The 18,545-nt window shown below is 29.7% G+C and overlaps 2 protein-coding genes across 4 annotated transcripts; both read right to left on the bottom strand.

Moving 5' to 3' along the window:
* Positions 1–884: 884 nt before the first annotated feature.
* On the bottom strand, positions 885–5,122 carry LOC100499790 (uncharacterized). Of its 2 annotated transcripts, XM_006603588.4 has the most exons (6): positions 4,866–5,122; positions 4,168–4,262; positions 3,907–3,978; positions 2,757–2,923; positions 2,431–2,542; positions 885–1,412 (listed from the first exon to the last, which is right to left on the bottom strand). In XM_006603588.4, exons 2-6 carry the CDS (start codon positions 4,201–4,203, stop codon positions 1,197–1,199), a joined length of 603 nt encoding a protein of 200 aa, XP_006603651.1. In that variant the 5' UTR covers positions 4,204–4,262; positions 4,866–5,122; the 3' UTR covers positions 885–1,196.
* A 10,098-nt stretch (positions 5,123–15,220) lies between these two features.
* On the bottom strand, positions 15,221–18,204 carry LOC100789331 (zinc finger protein JACKDAW). 2 transcript variants are annotated; one of them, XM_006604507.3, is made up of 4 exons: positions 17,681–18,204; positions 17,166–17,562; positions 16,471–16,795; positions 15,221–16,344 (listed from the first exon to the last, which is right to left on the bottom strand). In XM_006604507.3, exons 1-4 carry the CDS (start codon positions 17,820–17,822, stop codon positions 15,802–15,804), a joined length of 1,407 nt encoding a protein of 468 aa, XP_006604570.1. In that variant the 5' UTR covers positions 17,823–18,204; the 3' UTR covers positions 15,221–15,801. The 2 variants fall into 2 exon arrangements, with proteins under 2 accessions (XP_006604570.1, XP_003553547.2); XM_003553499.4 differs by having other exon boundaries at positions 15,222–16,795; positions 17,681–18,203.
* Positions 18,205–18,545: the final 341 nt, after the last annotated feature.

Genomic DNA, 18,545 nt, shown 5'->3' with positions numbered 1-18,545 from the left:
TTTTAATTGAAATTAAATGAATTACGATACAAGTTACCTTTCTTTAATGGTGATCGAATTAACTATATTAAAATTAGTTTTTAATAATAATTACATTAATTAATTATGATACAAATTAATTACGTTACTATTAAAAAGGGTAATTTGTACATAATTAATTAAAAATATATTAAAATGGGTAACTTGCATAGTAATTAATTTAATTTCAATTAAAAAAGATACTTTTTATCATAATTAATTCAATTACAGCATCAACTATATCGTAATTAATTTAATTTTAGTTAAAAATGATAATTTATATCATAATTAATTTTTAATTTTTTTTAACTTGCATATAGAATTAATTTCACAATGAAAATAAAAATCTATTATAAAATCTAATTGAAATACACAATGAAAATCAGCAGAACCAAAACTTGTTTCATTTCTAATAACAAACTGAAAAAACATTATCCAGAATCAAACACAATTTGTTAATTTATTCAAGACTAAAAAAAGATACCAAAGACCAAAAATAAAATTATTATTTTATTAGAAACTCAATGTAAAGAAAAAATTTATCAGAGAGAAAACATAAAATTTGTTAATTTATCGGGGACCAAAAATATATTTTAGCCTATTTCTATTTAAGGGACCAAAACTAAAAGTGTATCAAGTTTGAAAGACTAAAAACATATTTAAACCTCCTAAGTTTGATCCCCATAGAATACACTTTTGGGGAGGAGCGATGAACTTTAAATGTGACTAACTCCTAAATCGAGGATTAGTCTCATAACCAATCCAAAGGATTGAAGCTTGTGCTAATATCTCGAGTCCCATTAGGAAGTCAAAGGCCCTGATTACAGTGGTTTAAAAAAAAAGAAAAACATATTTAAGCCCAAAGGGAGAGAAAACACAAAAAGCAATTTTGAATACTTGAATGCACTGTGGCACTGTTTGACAGTGAAGGAAGTAGCTGAGGACCAAAATGCTAGTTAGTCTAAACTTCTAAGCATGAACTTAACAGAATTATCACTGAAAAGGATGCAAGAAATGCCTATAATGTGAATCAATTATGCTCTTACTAAAAGACTTATAAAAAAAGAAAATTCAAACACAATTCAATAGGGCATTGTAGGATTGCTAACAGAGACAGATGGCTTTCCATTTCAATGATAACCAATGATCAGTGCCATCTTTTGAGCAAAATTGCGTCTTCATGCACTTTCTTCCTGTGCTTCACCATTTTTGCCCTTCATTCCATCAGCCTTCTGTTGTTGCTGCTCTGCCTTCTTCTGTGCTCGAATCATGGCACGCCTTGCTCGCGGCCTCATTTCCCGTACGCTTCTAGGAGGCATCACATACGGTTCAAGTGGGCGATCAACAAAAGGGTGCTCACTGCCAGGAAAGATCCTTAATTTTCGATCCCTGTCCTATATCCATTAACAATAATGCAAGTAAATGCAACTTAGTATCAGTTATTCAATATTATAAGGAACAAAAAAATATCAGAAAAAGCTCTAACCAAATGAAAATAAAGATAATAGGAAACCACAAGCTATTAAGAGAACCATCCTCTACCAAAGGGTCATTGATACTTCATCTTTGGACATTTATGATAACGTCCTGATGATTTTATACCCACTGATAACAGTATTCCCCAATCCTATTCTCTTTTTCAGAATCCTAGTGCTAGTGAAGTACTAAAGCAATACTGTTGGATTAAATGATAAATAAAAGGAACAATTCATGAAGTAGCCAACAAGGTTTGGCACTTGGCACGACTAGTAGATCGATCAACATCAAAAGACAACAGAAAATGCCATGGTTCAATTCCTTTTCATTGGTAGGTCATCTACACCAGGCTTGTGGCATACCCTAACCTTGAAATGGGGCAACCTTTCTCTTTAATATAATAACCTTTCTATTACCCGCCCATCAACCTTTCTCTTAACTAACCTTTCCATCTACACTTTGGCTTCTAATGATAATGGGACTGTGTGGGTTAGATATTGTAAAAGAATTGATGCTGAAACAAAAGATTTTTAAAGTTCTGAATTTGTTTGGGTTTTATAATTACAATTATTTTGGAAGTATAAAAGTAAGAGATTTATTTTTTTTTAAATCAAGGGACAAACTTGGTAAATAAATTTATAATGTTGCTTGTAGGTGACTTTATGGAAAACCATTGTTAAACCTCAAAACTTTGTCCACCACAGCAGCTACCCGTTAGTCACTTCTGTGAGATTTGATTCCCACAAGAGGCAACAATTCTGGAATCTTAACCTACCATCCTTAGAATGTCATTGTATACTGTTCAAAGGATTTTCTTTTTTTTTGTCTCAAATGGTATTCTACCTTGAAATATCCAAACCAAACATGAACTAGCAACGAAATTCCATATTCAGCTCAAAATCCCCCAAAAAAAACATTGGTCTAGGTAGTACTTACATCACGTAGTTTGTTTCTAGGCAGCATACGCAGAACAGCTTTGCGAATGACTTCAGTAGGGTCTTTGGCCATTTGATCCTTTAGAGTCCTTTGCTTGAGGTGGCCAATATACCTACATACCATGACTTATGTCAAAATAGACTGGATAATACTGAAAATTAAAGAGCATATGAAACCAAATAAACAAGCGGCAATGAAAATATTGTTGAAAAACATAGAAGATAGGCACCTTAACCAGAAGAAAACCATTTGATTTATAAGAAGCTCAAAACTATTAAATAATATTTCATCCCTTCTAACTAATAGTACAAATGCAAAGCACTTGCCCTGTATGCCAGTAGTAGACCTTGTCTGTAAGTTTTCTCCCAGTCACACAAATATCTTTTGCATTAAGAACAATGCACATATCCCCATCATCACGATTAGGTGTGTAAGTTGGTTTATCCTTTCCTTGAACTACAGTAGCTATTTGAGATGCTAACCTCCCAAGAACCTATATAAAAGGAACATTTGTATTAGCAAAATGATCTCAAGACAGATAAGCAAATTGCTCAGTAATCAATCACACACTAAATACCAATCAAAAGTGTACAAGATGTTAGAAGCTTGGCCAGCCTTCGGTATGATCTCAATTAGCATTTTATAATAAGTTGTAACTTATTCATGGAATAATTTGTTTCAAAAGGCTTCACTAATACTGAGTCATGGCTATATCTTCTGGAGATGTAACTACTAGTGATAAATATGACCCCTTCTGAGCTGGTTTTATAACTAGATATTGCAAAAGATTGACATTCATTCTGGATGATTATCAAATGAAACCTCCATGAAATTGAATTGTCTTATTCCATTGATAACTCCTCATAGGATTTGACTTTCAATCCCAGTCTTACATGATATGCAAGCCAATAAGCTGAATGTTTGCAAAGAATTTCATTAACCACTCACATTTTATTCTTGTGTGATATGCAAATGCTAAAAAAAATGCATAAGGAATCACAAAGGCAATGTTTGCATATCTAGTGATGGGTAGAATGGGATAGAGTGGTGTGGATTGTGGATTGAATTAGAATAAAATTACCACACAATTGAATGATCCATGATGGAATATAAATAATATTAGCCCATATAGAAGTGAACAGAATGATAAGGAGAATGCATAATAACTTAGTTCCACCCAATTGCATCCTGTACAGGGGGATAGAAAATAGAAGTATCTCCTATTTTAAACACTCCAAACAATGGCAATTGATGTGATTCTATTCCAGTTAGTTCCATTCTATCCATTTCCAATCCATCAGTCTAAACATAACGAAAATGAAACTGTGGCATGTGTTTTGAGTTCAACAGTACTTTTTTTAATCCTACACTCCTGGAAAACTGCTTTAACTTGACAGCAGAAACATCATATCATGGGCACATAGTCGCTCTATGTTAGCTTTCAAGAGAAGGATAAAAAAGAAGCAGCAGACTCACCTGGCCCTTTGCGTCAAAAACCCTCCATCGAAGACCATCAAGATTAATGCGTCTAAGTCCAGCAGCAGCTTTCTGAGAAGACAGTAAAAATAAATGTGAAAATTGAATACAAAAAATTATGCAGTTTTAGCATATAGCAATATAGCATATATTACTCAGGCTTATCTAACCATTGGGGGAGGCGGGTCCCTTTTCACAAACCCTATGCATATCCATATAACCTAAATACCTAACTACACAGGTTCTTGAAAATTTAATTACCTTCATGTTGCCGTTGAAAGCAGTTACCATCTTCATTTTTGCCTCTGTTTATTTGGTCAATCTTCCTCACAATTCAAAAAACAAAGCTTTCACCTCTGGATTCACCAACAGTATAAAATAGTGAGATTGAAAAGGGATAGAAAGTAATATGAGACAGGGAGAAAGAGAGCAAGTGTCGAATGAAAAGAGAAGATGCAGTTTTAGTGTGAGAATTCAGAAACCAATGCAAATATCGTTGAGGAATACTAAAAGCCAATCCAATTCTATTCAATCATAGACTTAGTCAAGGTACTGGTCACGGGTTCTACCGGACTACCAAATACCAATGCATCACTTAGAACACTATACACACACAAATAGACAGAGATAGAGAGGAGACATGTCAAATGAGAGGACTATTTTTATTTATAAAAGAGAAGAATACATATTGACTATCAGATCATACATGAATTGTCAAAGCCACAGGGAACTCCCCTTGAAACTAGATCCATTCATCATCCACTAAGCCACCTATCCCTCTCCCCATCCCCAGTTCTTGCACTTGAACATAACAAAAACGATCTGTTGCTCATTCTAGTCATTGATTGAATCTAAGCATTGTTTTATCTATTTGGTTACTATGCAGAAATACAGAAGAAAAACACAACAAATCCAGAAAGAGATTTTAGAGATAGGAGGATATGGAAAGGAGGTAAGACCATGGTACTCAAAACCGCGATCTGACTCGTAAGATCGTACGATTTCACGATCTTCTGTGCCCTGTCCGAGTTTGCGAGTGGTGAGAATCGTGTTTTCGCCGGATCGTTGAAGATCACCGGGGAAGATCGATGATCGAGTTGCTGCGCCGTTCTTCTTAGAGTGCTGTTCGGCTTTCCGCAGGTCGGATTTGCGACCCGGTTAATAACCCGCTGCCCATAGAAATGACCGCGCCCTACTTTCCCCAAAATTGAAAATCTACCGAACCAAAATAACCCTAAAATGAAAATTAATTTCACCCATTTAAGTGCCCTTTTTACCGGCTCAATGTGTATCTTTGGATAACATTCAAAATCAGGATTGATCATTATTATCAGATAGATCAATCTTGATTTTGATCAAATTTTACATGTTTGAATTGTTTTTCATATCATGGTAGAATAAATTTTGATAAATAAAAAAATTATAATAGTGTTTAAGCAAGAAAGTATAATTACTACTTCTACCGAAATCAATTCTACTTTTATTTTGATTAATTTACCCCACCTCAGTACCTTCATGCATATGATTATTTACTTATTAATTTAAAAATATAATTAAATATGTCAAAATAAAAAACATAGTTAAAAGTGTTGCTATATTTTTTTTCAAAACCAACGTATAGACTTCTTTTATGAGATTACATTCATATCCTTTACTTTATAGTGTGATAAATCATATTTTTTATTTTATCCAATTTTAATGTTTTATGAGGGATGTAATTCTATTTCAAAAGTTAGGATATTATACACATATTGTCTTAATTTTAATTATATCTATTCAATTTTAATTATATATATATATATATATATATATATATATATATATATATAAATAGGAAATGCTAACATAATTACATAGTTTTTTTTTCAGTTGGAGTACACCTAAATCTATTGGAAAAAAATCACTCAATCTTTCTGTTTTACTAAAAATAATACAAGGTTATTTAATAATTATAACTATTTATTTTATTTTTTTAAAAGTTTTTCCTCTATTTTCCTCTCTCCTTTCTTCTTTAGGGTGTCCAGGTTGATTTTGGTCAACTTCAAAACTCAACCCAATCAAATTTGATCGATTTAGTTTTGTTCGGTTTTCATAAATTTTATTTAAAACCCAACCCAAATCAACTTATTCATAAACGGTTTGGTTTAGTTCAAACCAACAAACTATTCATTTAAATTTGATCTTTTTTTTTTAAATTACTATTTTATATCATAATTCATCCAAATATTCAATACAATTAACACAATATTATCACATGTCTGAAAATAGTAAAATTGATTCATTTAGTACTATCAACATAATATTCTAAAATAGATTAATACAAATTAAAACAAATTTTTTTCAACAAGATTTACTATAATAGTTTGAATCATAATTATTTCTTACAAATTAATTTTGTACAATAAGCTTTGCTACAATCAGATTTGTTAAAACAAATGAACAAAATATGATTCATTAATATTATAAACATGACAGAAAAAATATTATGAAAAAAAAGGTGAAACAAATAACAATGTACCTCAAAGTAATATCTTAAAAAGTTTCAACACTAGTAGTACCAATACTTACAGTTTCTAACACTTAAAGTCTTAATATTAGTAGTATTTAAAGTCAAACCAAATAATTCTAAACAAATTTATTAGTTTTGATCAATTCAGTTCGACTTTGATCGAATCTATAAATCTAAACTCGTGACCCAACCCACACATGGACAATTTTAATCAGTTCAATTCAATTTTGATCCAAATACATAAATGACCCAACCCAAATTGTTCAGGTCGATTTTGGTCAATTCGGGTTCACGGGTGACTCGTACATGTGAACACCCCTACTCTCCTCTCTCCTATCCTACTCTGCTTCCATGTTTCACATCTCATCAGTTACCTCCATTGAACGTTATATGGGCTACGGTACTGTGTAAATTTAATTCGCCCGATTGTATTAAACTCCATTAAAGGACTTCGCCCGCAAGTTCTTGAATAGCAGCAATGTCGTTGTCAATTGCATAGTGTATCCATTGAAAAACAATAGGCCTCCTCCACGCATAATGACAAACGCGGAGTTTGACGACAACTCACTGTGTTTAGATGGTTTCGGATCGTCTATGCATTGATGCTAGAGGGGGCACAAAATCTCACCAGAGTAACTTGGAATAGTTGAAAGGAGAAGGGAGTGACAGAGAAATTGTGTCGTCTTGGAAACATCTCATCTGATCAAATACAAAGAATTTATTATATATTGGTGTCATCAATATTTTTTGCATGCATTTTTCATGTCGCTCTAGTAACTTTTAGTGTCATCATTAGTATTATTTGCAAGCATATTTATTAATATATCAAAGAAACATAAGAAAAATGAAAGAAAATAATTGGACAAAGGATTTATGGGGAAAAATGTTACTCATCAATTTAAATTTATTTATTACAATAATGTTTGATTATTATTTCACCTAACAACTTTTTTTTCTCAAATATTCCTGTAACAAGTTATTATTTGTTTATAAACTCTTGCACACGAGAATTCACCATGTTGGTGGTAAGACCACAAACATCTGACACGTAAAACCAATTAACAAAAACATGTAAAAATGTAAATAACTTGGTTATAAAGAATAATTATAAAACCTTAAAAGGACATCAATATTGTAAGAGGACGAATATCAATATTAATGTCAATGAACTTGGTTAAGCCACAACCAAGGATACAATTGGAGACAACATAGATGAACTTTTCAATACATGTTGTATGACAAAGCATAAAGACATATTACATATGCAATGTCAAGTTTTAATATAGAAGGTGCACATTCTAGTTCACATTTGGTAACTCAGTTGATTAAACCAAACACACAAGTTGACTCAATATGCACAAATAGAGGATTGTCATTAACTTTTGAAAAGTTTGGCATAATCATGATCATAATCATAATCACAAACCTAGTGGTTCTCATCTTATTCTTTGTCATGGCTATTCTCTAATTCCATATCATCTATGTGAGAAATTTTGTATAAATGTTAAATGCATGTTTATGAAATTTTAAAGGGAGAAAAAAATCAACTATATACGTGTGTAATGAATATAAGTTTAAATATGTTTTAAGTCCCTGGTATATAAAATCATATTTTGGGTCTCTAATAAAAATTATTAGCATTGAGTCTCTAACAAAATAAAATAAAAAACTATTTTTGGTCCTTTTTTTTGTTTTAATTCTTCTAATACATATTTATTTCATTTTTGTCCCTAAAATATGTGAATAATTTGTTATTAGTCCCTATCAAATATTTTTCAAAGAAACTAATACAAAGTAAATAAAATATTTCAAGGACTAAAATGGAAAATAGACATAATAGATGGATTAAACAAAACAACAAGGATCAAAAACAAATTTATTTTATGAAGGACTCTACAATTTTTTTAGAAAAATATCAGTGACACTTTCTCTCTCTCATTAATTTTGGTAAATTTCATTTTTCATTTAATCTAAACGTGGAAAGAGGATCATTAAATAAAAAATAAAACATATAAGAAATTGTGACTTTCAATAATTTTAACCAATCATAAAAAAAAAATTTGAGGGAAAATGTCAGGAAGAGAATATCACTAACATTTTTTTATTATGACCCCAAAATAAAATCCGCTAATTTATCAACGATTTAAAACATATTTAAGCCAATAGATATAATATTAATACTACATTTTGCGTTGTAATTAGCTCACTAAGAGAAGCCTATCATAGCCACAACTTCTGTAGTTTCATCTTATTTATTACCATAACTCTTCTATAAATCTATAATATCTATCCTAGAATTTGGATACGGATTAAAATTTTATATTAGTAAAAATTTATTTTAATGGTTGAGAACAATGCAGTTTTTTTATAAAAAAAAATTGTAAAGGATGGTGATCTTTAAAATCTTGTTATGATATTTTAAAAATAATAATTATAAAATATATAATATTTCATAATTTCATCAATATAATATTTAATAATATTTATTCATTTTTAAACAAATATTATTAAATTTAAGAATATATTGTGTAAAATAATAAATACTGCATTAAATATAATATATTGTATAAATGCAACTTTAAATGGTACATAAATGTATGTATATTAAATATGGTATTATATACGAAAATTTTAATATTTTATATGTTTATATAAATATTACATTAAATATAAAGAGAGAAAGATGTTTAGGTATCAAATTTGCACTAATTACTTTTTGTTTCATATACTTAATAAATATTTATTAAATCTAATAAAAAAAAATGAGAGTTCAGTTGTTTGAATAATGTTTATAAATTATTGTAAATCCTCTGATAATAAAGTTTGATTCCAGAATTTTATAGATAAAGAAAATATAATAAAATTATTTTATTTAATATGAATAACATGATTAATATATAATAATTGTTATAAATTTAATTGATAACCTCCTTAAAAAACACTAATTAATATGATTATATATTTTTTAATTAAAAAATAAATAAAAACCTTCTGTTACGTTTTATGAAAAAAAATGATATTGTCACATGATATTTAGTTGCATAACAAAAACTTTTTTATATAAATATAATTAATTATTTTTAATTTCTTAAAAAATGTAATGATTTGACCTCACATAATAATTTATTTAAATAATATTCTGAAAAAAGAACATAAATAAAATTTATTGATGTCATATTCCACAAAACTCATTCGACTACTTTCAAGTATTGAACTTCATGTGGATTTAACGATGATGACGGTTATTGCTTTTTTTTATTTTTTTATTGTATTTCAAAAAGTTAGATTCCAAAATACATTTATTTTAAAAAATATAATGAAAAGTGCATAACACAATAGTGAAAATATAGGAAGTACGTCCCTTTCACGACTAGTGATGGGAACCGAGGCTCAAGCATTGGTGAGGCCATTAAGGGTCCAACGTCCAATTGCGCAAAAGATGCGTATATACAGGGAAATTTTAAACCTCGTGAACACAAATGATTTAATATTTAAATTCTTTAATCTAGTTTGAAATTAGAATCAAAATTTTGAATATGAAGTCTTATTTAGATAAATCACTTTATTTCAAAATGGATCAACAAGAAAGAAAGAATTAGTTGAATATCAAATATAAATATTTATATTATACCTAGAAAAAGAAAATTTACTCTGACAACTCAAATATATTTCACTAGCATATTTGCGATTCAATTTTCATAAAAATAAATATTTTATGATTTGACTCGGGTTGATTTTTGTGATTTTTATTAAAATATTATTTCATTAAAATTTATATGATTTTTTTTCATTTTTAAAATTAAATTATACTAAAAAGTTACTAATAATAATTTATGAAAATTCTTAATATATTAAACATGTTCAAATAAAAATATATCAAATTTTCATACATTTTAAATTAAATATATTGTCTAAAAAGTAAGTGATATACATATTCTTATAACACATATAATATAGTAAAATAATTTTGAAACTCAAGCTATATATATATATATATATATATATATATATATATATATATATTATATAACAAATAATCCTGTAGTAATATAAGTGTTATGATTTTATTTAGTTTAAAAAATAATAGAAAATCAAATAAATTTGAAAAAAAATCACACAAACAAATTAAAAAAGAAAATCTATTTAATTAGATTTTTAATTTTTATTTTAGAATAATTTAAATTTGAATCCCTCTATATATCACTGTACTCACATGCTTTTTCATTCTCTCTAAAAATTTGGACTTATTGGTAGCAACCGCAAAGGCATTAAGAAGGCCCTGTGATGTGAGCAATAAAGCTGTTCTTCCTGTGCAAAGTTCAATGAAAATTTCTTATTAACTTAAGTCTTAAAGGATGTGTTTGGTAAATAAAAAGTAAGAGAGAAAAAGAAAAATAAGTAAGAAAAGAAAAAAAAATAAAAAATAAAGATTATCTGATAGAAGAAAAATAAAAAACATTTAAATTAAAAATATTTAATAGATATAAAAATAATGTTGAACAAAAATTTAATACTATGATAAGAATCATGTGCAGGAGGGCATAAAGTCTTGATTGTTGTAGGTGATAAATGGATAGGGGAATTCTGTGCGCTGGCTATCATAAGTACTGTTCATTTCGTCTCTATTCTTTACAATTTGGCTGAGAAATTTTGCATGGAGGGACCCACGTTTTTTTAAAGAACTTCCTTGGTATTTCTAGCGTGCCAAACCGCATGAGTGAATATTTCCGTACACTTCCGTGCACCTCCCTTCCTCTCTTCTCTATTTCGTGCCACTAAACACGCTAAATCCCAAACATATAAAAACCTAACACATGTATATGCATTTATTTCTTCTACACATGTATAAGGGGTCTCTTTGAGGTAACAAGGCAAAGCATAATGATACATTTATTACATGTAATCAAATAAAATGTTTGGTTTTGGACATAATTTTAAAATGTTCTAGTTCAATTTTTATTGTAGTTTTAAAGCAATAGACCTCTTCTTATTTTCGTGATAAATGAATCAATTGCAAAATTAGTTATACATTAACATCTCATTGATTTTATAAGAACTACTACATTTTGAAAGTTAGTTGTAGCAATATTTTCAGTTTACAATTGCCTTGAGAGTTAGCTCTTGGACTAATAAGTAAGAATGTTTAAAACTAAATCAAATCGTTTGTAAATCACCAAATTAATATAAAAAATAAAAAATTGCTTAAACCAAAAATAACAAAAAAAAAACATATATTTTTTGTAATTTAGTTTTTGGATCTTATTATAAAAAATAAATCAAGCCGAACAAAATGTATATTATAATTATATTAATTTCTATTGTGATAATTAATAATAAGTATTAGATAATTTAAATTTTCACTTACTTTATAATTAATATGTACATTTTATTTTTATATGTTAAAAAAGATAGTAATAATATTGTTAAAAAGTAGTGTTAAATATTAAATGATGTACAAATTATTATTATATTAAAAAAGCTGGTAACATTATTTTATATTAAATAGAAGTCAAGATAATAATTTTTAACTAAAATATGTTAAAAAAAAAAATAAAAAAATTAATTTTTAAAATTATATAAAAAGTATATAATAAGTATGTAAGTTTACTAGATAAATTTAAATTATGATAATAGGTTAAAAAATAAAACAAATATGAAATTGAACTAAATTAAAAAAAATGATTTAGTTTAATTCGAATTTGATATTATATTAAAATTAAATCACATCTGTATTTTATATTTAATTTGAATAATTTTTATCTAAAAATTAAATCAAATCACGTTAAGAACACCCTACTAATAAAGTGGCAATGCAATTAAGACTTTGGGTTTCGGTTGAGTCACAAAGAAAAACAGTATGACTATGTAAATATGGGTCCAGTTTTATTTGGGCTTAGACCTTAGATAAAGTGTTTAATTGTGACAACTCCAATAAATAGAATGCAACGTAGTTCAAATGTGTGTCTGGTTTTTTATTTTATAAATAAATATATACCAATACCACACCAAGCATTGGTAAGGGTCCAAGACTCCAAGTGTTCAACATCGAAGAATGCATGCATGCAAGAGAATTTTGTTATAAATTTAATATCCGTTGGATTTATTAACGCCGGTTTCCCGAACGATTTGATGGTTTGGAATGCATTTCCCAAGCAACGAGTCTTCGGTTCGAAACCAGCAGAGAGAGAGAAGAAGAGAGGAAGAAGAGAAAAATGAGGTATTCCAAAATACCTCTCTTTTTTATGATTTTCGCTCTCACTAAAATACTTATCTTCTTATTGTTTTTTCTCAGATCATTAATTAAATTTGTATTTTAATTTATATTTTGTACAGAATAACTAACTGTTTTTATATAATTAATTTTTAAAAAAACAAAAATTTTTAACATATAAAATATCAAGGATTAATTTATTGTATATTTTATACATTTAGAATTTAAATTTAAATTTAAATTTTTTTATCTTTTAAAAATTAATTTATCATTGCTTCACAGTTTTAGAAATATATGAGTATTTATCCAAAATGTTTAGCCTTTTATTTATTAGGATCTCTTCCTTTGTGCACGTTCAAATATCATGCTCTTACCATCTACTTAGTATTTACATGGAACCGCGTCAATTGGCCATTGGACATGTACAAGCTATCCTCGAAAGCATTCAAAATTCAAACACTGTTTCGCAATGATCGCAAAGTACATCTTTGTAAGGTCCTATGATATAGGTCCACGAGGAAGAGACGCATCTTAATAAAGCACAAGATAATTAAGGTCGATTCATTGCTTAGAACACTAACACAAAATGAAAGCATTCATTTACTGTTTATTGGCTTCTTTTCTCGTAGGGTTATTTAAGAGAAAAAGGCAAGTTAATATAGTTCAATTCAACCAAATGAGAAATGATAGATGCATATTAAAAAATGTGTAATTATTTACATTTGATAGATTGTAGAAAAGTTATAACCAAACGAGGACTTTTATCACCGAATCAAATAAAGTAATTTTTATTATTATTTATATTATGAGAAATATTTTATCGCATTAAATAAGGTTTAATTAATGATATAACAATTTTAAAATTGAGTCAAAATACAGAATTAAATTATTAAAATTAATACAAATAGTTTTTCTTAACATGAGATGTTGAAATTCAAAATTTTAAAATTAAATTAAATTAAAATTGTTTAATATTACAATAAATTTAATTTAAAATTTGGTTCATCTAAGAAAAGATATACTAACTTTATATAGAATTTAATAAGAATTAAAGTTAATATATAATATTTAAAAGGAATAAAAATTAACCAAAAATAAATAAATGCTTTATATAGAAAAACATTCTTATTAAAGAATAAACATTTAGATTTGTAAAATAACCTACTAGGATTGGCCTAGTTGTAGAGGATTTGAGTGGTGATTTACATGTGGTTATATGTGTTTTTTATTTTATCACCGTAATTAGGCTCTTAGGCTCCTAAGTGGTATGCTAAGGTATCTTTACAAATTTAAATTCTTTGAACTGATTGTGAGATTAATTCTTGACTAAAATTTAGTCATATTTAAAATTTTTCATTCTTATCTAAGAATGTATTTTGCGAGGATTAAATCTAAGCCATTTTTCATAAATTCAGTGTGCATTGACATCTGAGTTATACTTGTTAAGTATGTGAGAATTATATGTTTAAATCTCATTATATTAGCATTGTTCATGAAAAAAATTTATATTATAATATGGAGTGAACTTTTAAATGTAAATATTTTACCCCAATCAACGTATGGAGCTGGTTTTAGTATCATGTATGAGTGGGTACGTATTAATATTTCATCCATGCCAAAGAGTACCGTGACATCAGGTAAATATTTTTTTTTAGATAAGGTAAAATCTTATTTAAAAACTGTATTTTATATGTCTGTGTGATCTATTCAATATTCATCTATGCAAATGGTATTTCATTTTCCATTACATCTTTGTAAGTTTCTAACAAAACTTATTTTTCATTACAAATATTTTTAACAAATTAACATTTACCAATAAAAAAATTCCATCAATCCATTGTAGTAAGTTTTCATTAAGTTAATAAACCTAACAGCTATTTAAAATTTTCCACATCAGCCAGTGAAGTTTGCTTAATGATGCTTGGATTGGCTGTTGTTTCCATTTTCCAAACATCTGAACTGCAAGGGATTGAACCAGCCTAGGGCATACTTTATAATTTTTATTTTTTTAATCAGTAAAGTAAATGTTAGTTGTTATTAGTATTCTTAATTTGTATTAATAAAGAAATTCGAATCTGTAAACTCTTTTTTATTTCTTTTCTCTTTATTATTAAACCAACTTTATATTTCATTTACCGTTTCTACTGTGCAAAGCAGCAAATAGCAACCATAGACTATTTTTTAGTAATTCAGTATACCACCAAATAAAGAAGTTTGACCTGAAAGCAACAGGCAATGAAAGCAAGCACTAAAATAGTAAGCAGTCTTAATTCAATCTTAATTACTACTACTATAAAATTGTACGTATTTGAAAAATCAAACGGCTCAAACGAAACCTTCACTGTTTAACACTTATCAGTAGCCACTAGCTAGAGATTTGATCACTATATACTTAGAGTCTATGGAAAAGTTAGCCCAGCATCTGGATTCTGGCTATTTAAAATTACTGTGCAGCACTTGATATCTACCAAAAAGGCAACCGAATAAGAAACGTACGTGGAAATGCTTATCTCCTCGTGAACTTCCCTTAATCATATTAAAAATAATATGGTTACCATAAGACTATAAGAGTATATGACTAACATATCCAACGTGTAAATTTGTCTAGAGTCATTTATTGTTATAATGATTTCAATACACAAAATATTCAACCTTCTCATAAGTTATGTTAACACGGGAACTAATAATCCACGCCATGTAGGGTTGTCCAGTAACCGAGTTTTGACTCACGGTCAGCGATAATAAAAGTACCTAATACTAGTATAGTACGTTTATTTATTTCAAATTTTTTTCCCATTTTTTGCTCTTCAATCAAATTCTCATTATTTTCTGGTTGCTTTTTATACTTTATACTAATTTTCACTTGTTTCGAGGAAGAGAAGCCAAAAACGATAACAAGGTTAAGACAGAAGACAAACAAACAAGAACAACAACTACTTGAAGAACATGCATTGCTCGGGGAACTCGCTGTTCCTTCTTTCATCTCAAACATGCAGTGGGTCCCTTTTACCCTCCGAACCGCTGACAACACACACAAAGAACCATCTCTGATCTCGAACTCGCTCTAACTTGGTCCCAACCTTCACGAACTTCCCAATAATTTAGTGTTATTTTACACATGAATTGGGACCACTAGATATGTCATACTATGAGTTAATTATAGTCAGAAAAGACTTCATTGATGGCCTGCAGTGAACTGATTCAATCCCATTGATGAGCCTAAGGAAGCAAACTTTGCCAGCTCTTGGGGTAGAAATGCATGATGTCCACCTCCATTTCCACTCACGCCAAGAAAATCTCTTGTCAAGTTATGTTGCTCCATTATGTTTGAGCCAGGATGGAGCTTCAACTGGGTCGGCTCCACATTGTTTTCCATCAGAAACTGGTCAAAACCGTTTGATGAATGCGTCAACGAGCTAAAGTTAGTAGAACTTCCCAACAGAGTTGCACTGCTGCTTGTTGCATTAAAATTCTGAAAGGCGTGGTTAAGTTGGTCAGAGCTTTGGTTTGAATTGCTATTGAGACTAGTACTTTGCGTGGAGGATGAGCTCATTACTCCAAAACTGCCACTGAAAATTGAAGGATTGGTGCTTCTGGTGGAGCCCATTTGTGCTGCTTTCTGCAAAAGGGCAGTGGCTGACATTGGAGTAGCTGAGTTTGAATTCTTGTTTTGACTCTCAGAATACATTGATGCCAAATCTGAAGCTCCACCTTCTCCCTTTTTCCCCATTAGAGATAAGTTTGGATTAGATGAATTGGAAGAAGCAGGCGTTATTCCAAAATTGGAGAACATTGTAGAAGAACCAATTAAGGCATTATTATTAGGTTGTGCCATGTGCAATACCTCAGGCAAACCAGAAGAACTTGATGATGCCACATCAAGTGGGTTGTTAATGTGGTGATTTCCTTGGTTCAACCATAGTGACAAGTTTGGTCTTTGTTGGTCTGTGCCCATGCTCATTAAACGAAGCCCATGTGGACCAAAATGTGAAACACTTTGCATTCCCTGGCCATTGATTAATCCACTTGACGACAAACTAGCTTGTGTGTTCATCATAGTTGTATCTTCACTCATAAAATTTAGGCTCGTTGAAGCAACTGAGGTGAGTCTCGAACTCTCTTCAGCTAAGGCATCGCAGAATGCCCTGTGTGTAATAAAACTGTCCTTCCTGTCCAAATTTCAATGAAAATTGCCCATTAATTACCTAATCATTTATACTGCTAATGTATACACAATTATTATATGCACATTAAATCCCAAGCTCAATCCACCAACAAACGAAACAAACTTACACATGTATGAGCATTTATAATTTCATCCACTAATATAAAAAGATTGCAAAACTTATAAATACTATATAGTTATAGATATAGACGAAGCTGAATTTTTACGTGACTATGTAACGGACAATCAGATCCATGTCTACTTTGTTTCTATGACATGAAATTTTCACTTTTTCACGTGATCAAATCATATGAAAAATTAAACCAACATCAGAATATTCATTAAAAAAAAAGTGTATGGATTTAATTAACTACCTTGAGAAGAGGGTGCCACAGTCGCACTTATACTCTCTGGTGCCGCAGGTTTTGGTGTGAGCTTTCCAATCAGATTGAACTGCGTATTTTTTCGAACACTTTTCACACTTCCACTTCTTCTCACCGTGTTTTCTGCTATAATGCTTCTTTATTCCGGTGAGATCACCGAGAGCCCTTGCCGCATCGTGGTGGACACAGGTTTTTTCTGGACAGATATATACCTTCTTCCGAATATCTTTGTTTGATCTCTGTCTTAGCTTCCATGGAAGGTTGTGACCCCTCCTATGGAGCTGAAGGTTCTGGTCCCTCTGAAACCCTTTGTTGCATATTTCACAGATGAAACGGTTCGTTGCCATGAGAGTCTTTGGCGAAAGAGCAATAACCTCCGCATCTGGATCTGCATATATAATAATCCAATCCAAATTCAAAAAAAGTTAAAACCCGTTTGAAGAAAAGTGGCAAAATCAATTTATTTGAGAATAATTAATCAATTAAAAAAAATGATTTTGCATTACCTGGTGTTCCGGGTAGATTTCTCTTCTTTTTGTTGGGCGGTGGAGTATTAGGGTTAGGGTTTGTGTTAGTGTTTTGTTCATTATTGGGAAGCCCTGGGAGGGAAGTGGATAGTGAAAAGGGGTCTCCGGGTATCATTTGCATATTAGAAAAAGGGGGAGCAGTGAAGCTATATTGGAAAGGTTTGCTTTCTAGCAAAGTAGAAGAAAACAGCTAACTTTCAAAGGTTTCAGACAGTACAAGCAAGAAAACAAGGGATGTTAGAATAGCTAAAGCCAAGGAATATAATATAAGTTTTTTTTGGAGGGTACTCATATTCTGTAAAAGAGAGAGTGGCTGGCTTCATGTGATTATTCTGCCAAAGGACAAGAAAAAGCCATAGACGAAACTTGAATCGAATAAAATATATTTAACCCCCTGAAAAGTATTGTATATATAAACTTGTGTAAGGGCTTCCAACTGGTGTCTGCTCTCTTGTTTTGATTTCTTTATCATTTGAGAGATAAAACCAAAAGCTCACATATATACATAATCATAACATGATAATGGGTAGTATATATAGAGAGAGACAGAGATTCATATTATTTTTTATAAACATTTTTATAACTCATTTCTCTCTCTCTCATATTACATATCTTGTTTTATATTTTTTCTTTCATAGTATTATTTCTATTAATTATAAGATAAGAGTTATACAGATAATATGTGAGCTGCATCTTATATATGTCATACCTGAACTCTTTTATTCTTAGCTCTTTTCTCTGAAACAAGTTATATTACAAATAATATGTCAGTCTATGTCAATTTAATTAATTAATTTGCTCTTTGCTGTCTTTGGTTTGACGCGTACCCTCTTTCTTAATATCT

The sequence above is a fragment of the Glycine max genome, chromosome 19 (genome assembly GCF_000004515.6).
Source record: "Glycine max cultivar Williams 82 chromosome 19, Glycine_max_v4.0, whole genome shotgun sequence".
Taxonomy (NCBI): Eukaryota; Viridiplantae; Streptophyta; class Magnoliopsida; order Fabales; family Fabaceae; genus Glycine; species Glycine max.
Note: the sequence above shows the minus strand (reverse complement) of the source record. Positions and strands in the feature narration are given on the sequence as shown.